Source organism: Chiloscyllium plagiosum, unplaced genomic scaffold, assembly GCF_037043375.1.
Source record: "Chiloscyllium plagiosum isolate Xiang-an unplaced genomic scaffold, Cpla_swu_hap1 HiC_scaffold_17, whole genome shotgun sequence".
Lineage (NCBI taxonomy): Eukaryota > Metazoa > Chordata > Chondrichthyes > Orectolobiformes > Hemiscylliidae > Chiloscyllium > Chiloscyllium plagiosum.
In genome coordinates, this window is record NW_028270155.1 from 36,180,270 (window position 1) to 36,192,977 (window position 12,708).

The window sequence follows — 12,708 nt, forward strand, 5'->3', positions numbered from 1 at the left end:
CCATACTCCACATCCCTTCCCGATATATCTTCAGCATTATTTCAGGTCATGCTCTCATCACTATCAACTCTTTTTGATCAGCACAAGATCAATAATTTAATATTTACAATTTCCCTGATAATCAAACACAATCCATCCAGGAGTTCTAGCACATCAAAGAATTATAACAAAAATCTATTCCTGATTAAGCGTGTTTCCTTTACTATTATTATGAACAGTGAATTTCAGAGATTATTATAATTTAAACTTAATTAATTTCTAATTGTACAATTGGTAGACATATCCAAGGACCAGGCAAAAGGAAAATCTTAAAGCTTGTAAGGGTGTCTGCTGTGGCTCAATTGATAAGCACTGTCTTCTGGCCTACATGCAACTCCAAATAAATATCAATATGGTTGCCTCTTAATTATCCTCTGAAATGGTCCAGGAAGCCACTCAGCTAAAGGGCAATTAGGGATGGGAAATACCCGGCCAGTGAGACCCACACCACTCAAAGAATAAAATAAATTCCTTCTGAATTACAAGGCTTCTAGTTCAAGTCCCACACCAGGTCTCGGACACAATAATGAAGGCTGATAGTCCAGTGACGTACTGAAAGAGCATTGTACTGAGAAACACACTGTCTTTTGAATGAGATGTTAAGCCAAGGCGCCATTTGTCTGCTCAGGGGATATAATGATCCCATAGCACTACAGCAGGGGAGTTATTCCTAGTGTCCTGGTCAATATTTATTCTTCAATCGACAACACAAGGAATGGATTATCTTATCATTATCACATTGATGTCTGGCACGGTTTACTGAGTGCAAATTATCTGCCATGTTTCCTACATTCCAAAAATGATTACACTTCAAAAAGTGCCTCCAAATAAACCTGTTGGACTTTAACCTGGTGTTGTGTGATTTTTAGTTTCAAAAATTACATCAGTCACTGCAAAGTGCTTTCAGATGTCCAATGATGATGAAACATTATATAAATGCAAAATTTTCTTATTTACACATTTTCATTCAGATCTTACAATGTGGGCATGGTTTAAGCCTCCAGTCAACTGACCAGGTCATATAACTTTTGTTTTTATTCATTCATATATGAGCACCACAGGCAAAGCCAGCATTCATTGTCTATCCTAAATTGCTTTTGAGAACAGTTTTTATACAAGAATAGTAACAGCATGCTCAAATTAATTCTAGATAGACAAGGCAAGCCAACATAAAGCAACATTTGTAAGACATGGAGAAAGTGTGCAGGTGGACAGTTCCTAATGACTCATAGGTCTGAATTGATTAAAAGAAGTCTTCATATACAGGAGTAGGGGCAATAGTTGGTGAGAACGATCATGGAAATAACTAACGTGGGTTAGCTAAGAACAGAATAAAGCATTTCTGCCATGGTTGAGATGAAAATGTGAGACTGAAATCCGCTAAAAATATGTGATTTTTAAAATAAAATGCACAATGTTTTAATATTTTCTAAAATTTGATACTTTCCAAAATGGCAAGAACACTTTTGGAATTTTTTTAATGTTTCCAGTAAAATTAGTTTGCGGAAGTGGAAAATATATCATAAATATCTTGCAAAAACATTTTTAATATTGAAGTCCTACTCTGGTAAACCCCAGCATAATGAATGTTGAGAAAATGCTTAGACTAAAATAATACATTTCTGACCCATAATTGGTGTTGAAAGTAATAGTTACCTATGCTTTTAGGAGGAATGAACACTCTCAATTGTAGATAAAAATTGCAAACAAATGGAGTTTTACAAAATGAGAAGGATACTCCATACAAAGGAATTAACAGCAGAAAGAAAAAGTTAACATGCACTTGAGAGGACTTTGGTTCAATCAAGAAGGTTCATTGGTAGTATTTTAACCATTAAATTCAGATCTGCTAATGTTTTTATGTGAGTCAAAATACAAAAATGAATTACAGGTATAAGATAAACATATTTCTATCTTGTCAATTGGCAAAGTTGAAACATTTATACAGCGCTTTGGTATTCTAACTGAAGTAATGTGATGGGACTTGGTGATTGTTCTGTGTCCAATGTTGATTTCAATTTAAAGTAGTTTTTCAAAAAAAATGTGCTATGCGCATGACTGGTGCCAAGGCATAAAATGGATTTGATAATAATGAATGAATGATTTTATTGTCACGTGTATTTTACAGTGAGAAAAACAGTAAAATACAGTGAAAAGCTTTTCCACTGTCACCACGATCTGGTGCCATTGAATCCAGGTACTGCAGAAAAGTAAAAACCAAAAATCTCACTGAATACAAAGCTGGACTTTAGAAAAGATGCTTTCCAGAGTAAAAATCCATAACATGCAGAAAAAAAAGGTTGTTTAACAAACAGGTATCACAACTGTACTTTTGAGTAGTTTTAGTCTTTTCATTGTATTATTTCACCTCTGGTTATTGGTTGATTCATGTAATTATTTGTAACTAAAAGTAGGTACATTAAATAAATAGACTATTCCACTTGAGGAGTAATACAATGACCATTTAAGTCTGTGAAGGGCCACTTGCGCATTTTTTTGTACACTTCTAATGCTGGACAAATACCCATGCAGTCCAACTCAATCAAGGTAGCGTTTTAAGTAGAGCCTCAATTTAGCCACATGATGGCCTAATTATCATTATTAATGATGCCTGTCCAGTGTGCCCTGGTTCCTTTATTTAAAAAAAAACTAAGACTTTACATGCGGCTTGCTTCATTTTTCTGGTGAGAAATAATATTTTTCAATCAAACCAATATCATAGCCAACAGGATGGCGAATCTGCAGAGTCAGGTTCCTTGAACAAGGGCAACTTAAAGCTCCTCTGTCTTTACTGTGAGTTATTTTCCATTTATTTAACATTGGGTAGGAAAGTGGACTTTAAAAAGTGATAATACGTAAATGCATAAAGTGTAACTGTAGCTGGATGCACCAAAAACATACCTGTTCCCCCAGAAGAAATTATTTCTAAAATAGAAAAGATTGGATTAATACAATCTAATTTACTTGATTTCTTACTGTTATGTGGGAATATTTGTTTGAAATCTATCAATTGACTGGCACACAATGGTTGCAGTAACATTTATTTCATATATACTTAATATCGTGACTGGGGGGAAAATTATAAATATGTTCCTTATAAAGTCAGCAGTAGCACTTGGCTCTGAAGCACAGGGTTGTGAACTTAAGTCCGTCCAGGACTTTGGCACATACTGAGAAGTACTGTCATACAATATTAAAGGTGCCACTTTCAGAATGCAATGTTAAGCTGTAATTCAACTGCAACACCATTAAAAGAAAGAACTTCTCTCAGTGTGTTCTCGTCTACATGTACTCCTCAAGCAATACAGCCTGTTTCGTCACTTATCTTAGGTGTAGAATGATGGTAGGCGAAATTTTAATGTCTTGTTTTCCTGCACGGCAAAAATAAACATCTTACAAAAGTAATGAATTGTTGAAGTATTTTGGGGTATGCAGAGGATGTGAAAAATGCTATGAAAATGCATGTTCTTTCTGTCTTTTTATGACTGCTATTTTTTATTGATCATATTTCCAGATGATTTATTCATTGTATTCAACTTTGAATGTTGCCATTTATGGGTTTATTTTAAAAAATCAATTGCCCAGAAGTGTTAATACACATATCTGCAGCAGGTGGGACTTGAATGCAGGCTTCCTGACTAGAGGTAGGGACACTACACAGTGTCACAAGAGCTCTTCTTACTGATTCATGGATATTTTCTAGTCAGAGATGTTATTATATACCTCGAAAGCAGATGGATCTTGAACCCAGGCACACGGCCATTGAACCACATTGCTGATTGAAATGTGTAGTTTGTATATGACATCAGGTGTTACTGGATGCTCTATCAAGGTAGGAGTAGTGAAACAGGGTTGGTAAGAAGTGATGCAATTGATATATTTTTTGTTGAAAAGATACATGTATATATAGGACTGTGTCACAAAGCTGGGCAAGACCTTTATAATTTACAGGTGGTGGATGCAGAAGCCCCATCCCCATTTGTGACAGATACCATTTTTTCCAGAAGTGGATGAGAGAAGGGCATGAATCATATTGGTGAGAAGCCCAAATTCTGCAGGACCTCTTAAAATTAATGCCAAATTGAAACAGACACCATTTTAACCAATCCATAGGCTTTAACCCATATGACAGAAGACATGAATTGATAGTGTATGTTTTTGAAAGATGAATAATGTCTGTTTAAGTGTCATGATCAGTGTTATATTCCCAACCTTTTGACATGAAGATGGCTGAAGTTAGAAGTAAATTAACAACCATGGGGGAATTTCTTTGGTTGATAATGTAGTGTAAAGAAAAGTTCCTGCAGCTTCAATTAAAATATTTGTTGACATTTTCCAATGTCTGTTATTATAGCTAAGGTCATTATGAATGCTTGGCTGAGTTTTAAATGAAAAACCAGAAAAGCAATTTTATCAGTGGAGGAGCTGAGTTCATATTTTAATTGTCAGTTTAAGTGGAATACCAAAGAATTAGCTGCCTTTGAAATGTTCACTGATTAAAAATGTAATTGTTAAAGCAGAATGAACACTTGAACTGATGTCAAATCTTTTAAAGAGTTTCATGAATGGGAGCTTTATCAATATCAAATATGTGAGTGAGTGAAACCTATATTCGATTATTAACAGTTTAATCTTTTCATCTCCACATGGCTCCTGAGATCTTCTCACAGTGTATACTGCATGAGTAGCTATGGATGTGGCATGGGGTATGAGCTGCAACAGAGGGGGCATGCGGGTAGGTGAATGGGCCATGATTTGATGCCATGGGTGTGAGAGGTAAGAGCTAGCATACCTAAACACTTCTAAATCAATTAGGACAAAGTTCCAGGGAACCAAGACAGGTCTTCTAATTAGTATGTCTTAACAATCTTGCACCCCCGTGGCTGCCTACAATCTACTTTGCAGATTTAGGAAGTCTGACTCTATCCCACATCACCACATCCTCCATCTCAACTCTCCCCATGCCACCTGCTGCACCAGAAAATTAGGTATAGTGGAATTCATGAAACCAAGGCTTAACTTTCTGACTCAAGGGACATGCATCAGCAGTGAAATCATGGTCCAAATATCTGATGCCTGGTCAGAATCCCATTGTTAATATCTAAAATGGCCATTGTTCTGTGAATAATTAATTACAATGATCATTTTTTTCTTTCAAATTGCGAACAGGAATCCAAATAATAAAGATTATGATGATTTAGACATTTCTGCTGTGGCTAATCAGCTTTCAATAGTTAACACCTAATTGAAGAATTGTTTATTAAACTTAGGAAAAACTGAATTTCAGCATGATTGTTATCTAATCAAAGAAACATGTATCAATAACAATTCAAGTTTTTGTTGGACTATCAAGGCTAAATTTTCGAACTATCCAATTCTTGCCCCAGCAGAGTTGCATCTTATTAATTCTGTGTCCTGTTTGTATTTAAAACTATTAAGAAGTGAACTGACAACCATATCACCATTTCATGCCAACTATAACTTTGGAAGAAGTCTCACATTGCAGTGGTTTACAAAACTATGAAAAATAGTTGACAAGATACATTGTTTAAAAATCAAATGCAAAAGCCACAAAGCCTTGGGATGGGATTATCCCAATGAAGTTCAGAACCCAAGAGTCAGCCTCAAATGGTGGACAGATATTCATTCTGTGGTTGGAAGCAGTCACTCATTTAAGATTTCACTCAATTTGTCATTAGCCTGGAGCTGTCTCTTCATATAATGAAGAACAACAGGTGGCCTTTTGAAACAGGAGAGCCAACACAAGGCCTTCCAGCTTGAAAGCAATGGCAGGATGCGAGGACAAGCAAGTAAGAGCACCTAAAGATGCATGCATCCCCTCCCAGATTTTTTTAATTTAGAAAATTAGGCCCCTGCAGGCAGGTCACCATTGTTTGGCGTTGGTCTATGCCTGTAAACAATGCCAGGAAGACAAGAAGGAGATGTAAACCTCCCTGAAGAGCTGGCCCTAAATCCAGCCATGGAAGGCTGTACTCAGAGAGCTGCACTGATGCACATTGTCTCCGGATACCTTGAGGCTCACTGAAAAATTCTAGTCAGCCTTCAATAATAGTCTTAACAAGTTACCCAACACCCTTCTTCCCTTCACTCCTGATCTGGACTCCAGGTAATTGGCCCAGGTGCAGCTTGGAGCCAGGGAACTAGCATGTCTCCAACCACATAGTTTGCTGGACCTGCCCACCTCTGTGTCATACCATAATAGATCCAAAACTCTCTTTCTGGATTCAAAGTTCATCCAGTAAGCCCTGGAATACTTGTGTGATGTTGAAGATGTATATTTTATCATGTCTGGAAAATTATTTTTATTTTAAATATTGTGAAATAAATTTCTGAAATAGTCGACTTGGAGCCAGGAATATCTGTTACTTCTTAATCTTTGAATTAACAAAACAGTAATTTACAGATTCTGATTTTGTTTTGGTGCAGAAATAATACCTCTTATGCAAAAGGTAAAATATTCTCTATTGCCCTTTAAGCTACTACAGTCTTCAGAAGAATATGTCTAAAAAACTGGATAAAGGTTATGGAATAGGTATGAGTGAACCTAATGAGTTAATTTCTGTGGCATTGTCTTGCGAAGCTTATTTTAATCAAAATACTATGAATGTTTCCACAACAATAAAAAAATTGTAGTTTGAAAATTGACTTGAGTAGACCAACAAAACAGTATACTGTAAACTCAGTGTCTCAAATACATTCAGAATAAATCCTCATTGATGACCAAAAGGACATATCAATGTCTGAAGTTTCTTGATGTCAGAACTAAAGTCATGTTACCTTCCTCCTAGTTTGTTTACAGTTCTTCTCTTCAAACATTGCACGTTAAATTGTTGAAGTAATGGGGAAGCATATTTCACCATTCTGTCATGCCACAGAGCTATTTTATTTATGCCATTAATTTTGACTAATCAGTATTGTTATCTAGGAAAGGCAAAGTGTGAAGAAGTTGACCGTGTTCTCAGTAAAAGCTGACTTTTTCAGATTGAAGTACACCAGTTTTCTTTTATGCAATTTCATGTTTTCTCTTATTTAAACTGACAAATAGGCATTCAAATAAAAAAGTGAATAAACAAAATGGCGACACTGATGTTTAGCAAAATCACCATAGCAACCAGAATAGGATTGGAGCCCTAAAAGAGAAAAGAAACAAATATGAGACACAGTAATTAATCATTGCAAACAATTTTTTTCTTTTTTAAGGGAATTTAGCTTAAGTCTTCATAAATAGAAAACGATAATTTTAATAGCAGAAACATCTCAATGATTAATACTCACCACTGTCAGCCTTCTATGAAGTAAATACTTTCAAAGAATTCTAATTAATCTGTATATATATATATATAGATCTTGACTTTATTAGTATTTCATTATTTAAACAATAGTATTCAAAGGAAAGCAAATTAGAAAAGAGAGGGAAAGTTACTCCTCATGTAAAATACACAAATGTCACATCTTCTCTGTTAGTGACTGACTATTATTGAATTACGTGTCAAAGCCTTTAGGTCTGATGATAATCCTGTTGATCAAGCATTAATTATAAAGAAAAATAACTTGCACTTGTTTTTTATGGAAAGAAAATTTCATCCTTCCCACCCTTGGAGACCTTATGCTGTTTCGAAAAGTGAAAATCTAGAACGTTGTCTTAATGATTTCATAGATGCATGTGCAGTAATTAGTATTGATCCAATTCTAATAGTGTTGTGTTTCTGAAGTGTCTCTTAATATCTTAATAAATGACGGTGGCCTAAATCATATTAAACTATATCAAGGGAACATTGCTGTATGTAATATTATTATTCAAAGCCTTACATTTGCAATTCTTTGCCCCAATTTGCAATCATGAACAATTTTAAAGTCACTGAGATTTGGATTGGGATGCCTATTACTCCTTGTGTGATTTCCAGCTCATTATTCACCAAATAATTTTTCTGCAGCTTCAACTGGTGACCAGACTTGTCATTTGCATAATTTAAACAAAATACAGGTGATGTGCCTCAAATAGGTCTTTTGGAATTGGATTGGTATTAAGTGTGAAGCTATTTGGACTGTTTATGGTTCACTACTGTGCCTTAGCTCAGAGCGTTTTCTCTTGGATTCCTAAACCAACATGCTAAGAAATAGGAAATATTTTACTGCCTACATTTGTTCACCTTATAGGCATGTTCATGGCTGGTACATGAAGGGATCGGGGTAAGACCACTTAATAAAACATACAGCTTGTAGAACATCAGACATTTAAAAAAGGTATATATGTCTCAAAGAGGGAAATAACTTTACAAATGACTTACTACAAAAAATAGTCAATGTCTGAGTTGCCATCAATTATTATGACAAATACTTCATGTCAATTTTTAGACTGTTGGAAGAATATATTAGTATTGCAAAGATTTTGTGCAGTTTTTAATGAGTAAACTAAACTCTACGTTAAAATCTGTGTGATGCTTCTATTATTGGCCTGTGTGGGATATGAAGATATAGCTGACAAACTGTGAGTTCCCCATCTATTTGTCCCTTGTATTCTACACTGAAAATTAATTCATAGTGAAGATAAGGCAATGATATCATTTAATAATGTTCCATGATAATAAGCAGGTTAAAGGCTATTTGCCTTATACAGGCCGTACACCACCATCCAAAAATAATTTATTATGTTCTACAGGAGCTTAGATTAAGCAGTTAATGCAAGGTATTGAACCTGAGCCTGGATTAATCAAATCATTTCAGTTAGCCTTTGATGATACAATGAAAAGAAAGTTGTTTGTCAAAAACAACTCCATCTGTTTAGATATATAATACCATTAAAAGGCAGATGTTCCAATTTCATAGCAAAAATTATGCTAGTTTTTTTCCAAGTGATGTAACCTTACTGAGCTGCAGGTAATTCAGTCCAGTTTAGATGCTTCTACTTAAATTCTGGGAATGTTTAATGAAGGTATAAGCTGTTGCTAGGTAACTACAGAGAAAGCTAATGAGATGGCAGTATTTAATGGCTCAGCAGATCTTAGGCACCAAAGTAGTTTTGTTTCTTAAAATGAGCATAATGAAGGGTTGGAGAAATAGCCAGAGTAGTATATTAAACTGAATATCAGTCTGCAATTATATCTTATCCTTCAGATATGTATTGAATATTTAATACTCCTTATGCTGATTTTCATAGACATATTAATATGAATAAATGATGATTTAAAAAGAACAATCCAGACAACTTCTAGAAACTGATTACAATTTAGCAAATGGAAATCTATGGCAGAAAGGGGTTATTTGGCTCATCATGTCCATGCTCAAATTTCAAATTTTTAAAACTGTTTTGGCTGCAAAAATCACATCATTTTATTTATATCAACTCTACTCTATCACAATTCTATAATAGAAGAACTGTATTTAACTTTCTTATCATTAACTACCTTATTACACAGTAAATATTGTGTACATAATGCATTTATTAGATAAAACAGAAAGAATTTGACAGTGATTCGGTCAAGTGGGTGATTGTAAATTGTAGCCCAGTTTAGAGCTCTTCTTTTCTTTCTAATCCATTAAATTTATAACTGGCTTCTTAATACCTTTAGCTCTAATGAATGCCTACTCATCTGAACCAAATTCCTGTGGTTATGTAATCTACTCCAACTCTCTAACAGAAGTAAGATGAACTTCATTATTGTAATGAAACAGAAATTTTTCTTCTGGAAACAAAATATATGTGGGATATATGCCAATCTCAAATAACCTTATTGCAAGTATAAATGGTTTGGACTTGGAGAAAGGGAGTACAATTCCAAAGATTTTAGATGAAACCAAATTGTTCTAATATAGTAAATAAGGAGTAGGCTAGTAGCAGAATTCAGGACAACATGGACAAACTGGTGATGTGGGTGGACAACACACGGCAGTTGCAAGTTTAATAAAAATAAGTGTGAAATTATGAACTTCAAAAGAAACAACATGGAGAGAAAGTATAATATAAATGATGTTGTTTTGAGGGGGTTGTGAGAGCAGAAGGATCTATGGATATATATTCACAAATCTTTGAAGGTAAGGCAATTTCATAAAGCAGTGAGGAAAACATGTCAGATATCAGACTGTAAGTAGGGGCATTAAATTAAGAAAATCATGCTAAATTTCTACAAGTAACTGTTTTAGCCTAACCTGGAATACTGTGTGCTATTCAAAATACCACCCTATGAAAAGGACATTAATGCCTTGGAGGAGGTAGAAAGGAGGCATACAATGGATAAGGAAATTCATTTATTCACACGGAGATTGGAGAAATTGGGATTTTCTCCTCAGATCAGAAAAGAGGTCACCTAATACCCTATTCAAAATTATGAGCAATTTTCTTAGAGAAATCTGAGAGAACTGGTTTCCTTAGTGGTTTGGGAACTAGAGACATAAGAGTTAAAGGAACGAGAAAAGAAATCTTCACACAGAGATTAAGATCTGAAATGTACTGCCTAAACTTGTGATGGAATCAAATTCCATAGCAACTTCTGAAAGAATATTGGACATCTAATTGAAGAAGACTAATTTACAGAGTTATGTGCAACGTCCCTGGGGTGTGGGACTAAATTAACCAACTCTTTCTAACACCGAGCCAGTGAGGCCAAGTGGCCACCTTTTGTACTTAAAAGATTCTATGGTTCTATGAGATGTATACTTATCAGGGTTACATTAACACTAGTTATAACTCCACTGATGGGACTTTGAAGAAGGTTGAATAAAATTTTCTTAAGCAGGCCAAAGTAATTGACGTATTAAAGGCATGGAAAGTTTTAGTACACAAAATTCTTTTTCAGTAAATTTGATACAGTAATGTAATATAACTGTATCGTTTTGATTTTTATGGAATGTTGAGAAGCTCCGAATTCAAATACTTGATGCAAATTTGAGACAACTAGTCTAGTCACAACTAAACCATTAAATATGGAATGTGGCCAACTGAACAGTAAAATGCATGCTAATTATTGGATTGCACCTGCTGGATTATTTGACTGATCAATAAGTATTTGTTCATCAATATTTCACATGATATGAAGCATAGACAGATAAATGTAGTTGAGGAGCACATTGACCATACTGGAACTGAATTGATAAACAGCATCAAGAGGCAGAATCACAGATAAATGATTTATTTAACAGCTACAATCGAGCCTTTGCCAATTCTCATTTGTGAATTAAAAGTCTCATCACATATTAACACTATATTTGTCAGATGTATGTGATCTTTTACAAGCATACAGTATTGCCTTTTCCTTTTAAATTTTATATCTTGCTGTTAAATTGAAAAAAGTTTAAATTCTATTACGTTCAGCACTTGTATGTCTTCTCTTAAATTTATTCAGTGGACCATTTTCCAGCAATTGTATATTTTAAGTAATTATTTGTTTTAAAGGTTCTTGACTTCTTGCAGAGAGTGAGTTTTGTTTTTAATTACAGAATTATTCCACATAAATTATGCAAAGTAAAATTATTCTTCAACAGACAGTTAAATGGCAACAAAAGATTATTGCTGACTGAATGGAAAATAACATAAAAAGCATTAAGCTTTACTGAATTTCTAGAAAATATCTCGGACTTGCTTTTGTGAAGGTTAAGTGGCAGAGCTACTATCCCACATACAGTGGGTAACTGAATATGTTACTAAGGGTCAGTTAAGCCCAATTAAAGGAAGCTGATTGGGACTTTGGGACCAATACTCCAGAAAGCCATGGGCCTATGTGCCTGCTTGTGTGTGGTAGGAACAGCTGATTGCACTATAGTTGGGCTCCATTTCTGAGTGGTAACCTGACTGCAGTTTTTTAGTTTAAGCTATCGAGATATTGGAAAGAAGCCACCTCCATTTTGAAGCATACTTTCTCTTACCTACTTTGCATTGCAGCCTGTTTCTTCCAAGCTCAGATTGACTGTCCAATCTTGAAAGTCCACCCACTGGCTTAATTGAATACTTGGCTCACCTTCTGGATAATGTAAAGCTAAGTCCGAGTGTATGTTCTGAGCACAATATAAAGTGGCTTCAGGAGGATTTGGACAAGCATAGTGAACAAGCAATAAAATGACTGAATGAATTTAATGCAGAAAATGTGAGCTATCCATTTTGAAAGGAGAAACAGATATGCAAAGTACTTGTTAATTGACAAGAGGTTGGAAAATTTAGATGTCAGAAAGAATTAAAGTGTCCCTATCGATAAGTCATTGATGGCTAACATGAAGGTGCAACAAGCTATTAAGAAGGATAATGGAATGTTAGTTTTGTTTGCAAAAACATCTGAGTACAGGAGTAGTGAAGTCTTGTTTCAATACATAAAAGCTTGATTAAAATACACTTGGAGAGCTGTGTGTATGCAGTTTTGGTCTCATTTTTTCATGATAGATGTTATTGCCACAGAGGGAGTGCAACAGAAGTTCACCAGATCTGTTCCCATGATAGCTCAGAAAGATGGGACAAAGTGCACTAGTATTCTCTAGACATTCGAAAATGAGCGGTGGTCCCATTGAAACTTGCAGGGATAGATAGGATAACTGCAGGTAAGATGTTTCCCTGGCTGAGAAAACCAAAACAGTGGCCACACTTTAAAAATAAGGGGCATGCTACTGAGGTCCAAGATGAGAAGAAATTCTTTTACTCAGAGGGTTGTTGTGAACCTTTGGAAT

General features: G+C 35.0%; 1 protein-coding gene across 2 annotated transcripts in view; it reads right to left on the reverse strand.

Annotated features, from left to right (window-relative positions):
• Positions 1–600: 600 nt before the first annotated feature.
• jph3b (junctophilin 3b) overlaps positions 601–12,708 on the reverse strand; it is a 171,169-nt gene continuing 159,061 nt past the window's right edge. For both annotated transcript variants that reach the window (XM_043706816.2, XM_043706815.2), the window contains exon 5: positions 601–7,190. In XM_043706816.2, coding sequence (XP_043562751.1) covers positions 7,110–7,190 — 81 coding nt within the window. In that variant the 3' untranslated portion in view covers positions 601–7,109. The remainder of the gene's footprint in view (positions 7,191–12,708) is intronic.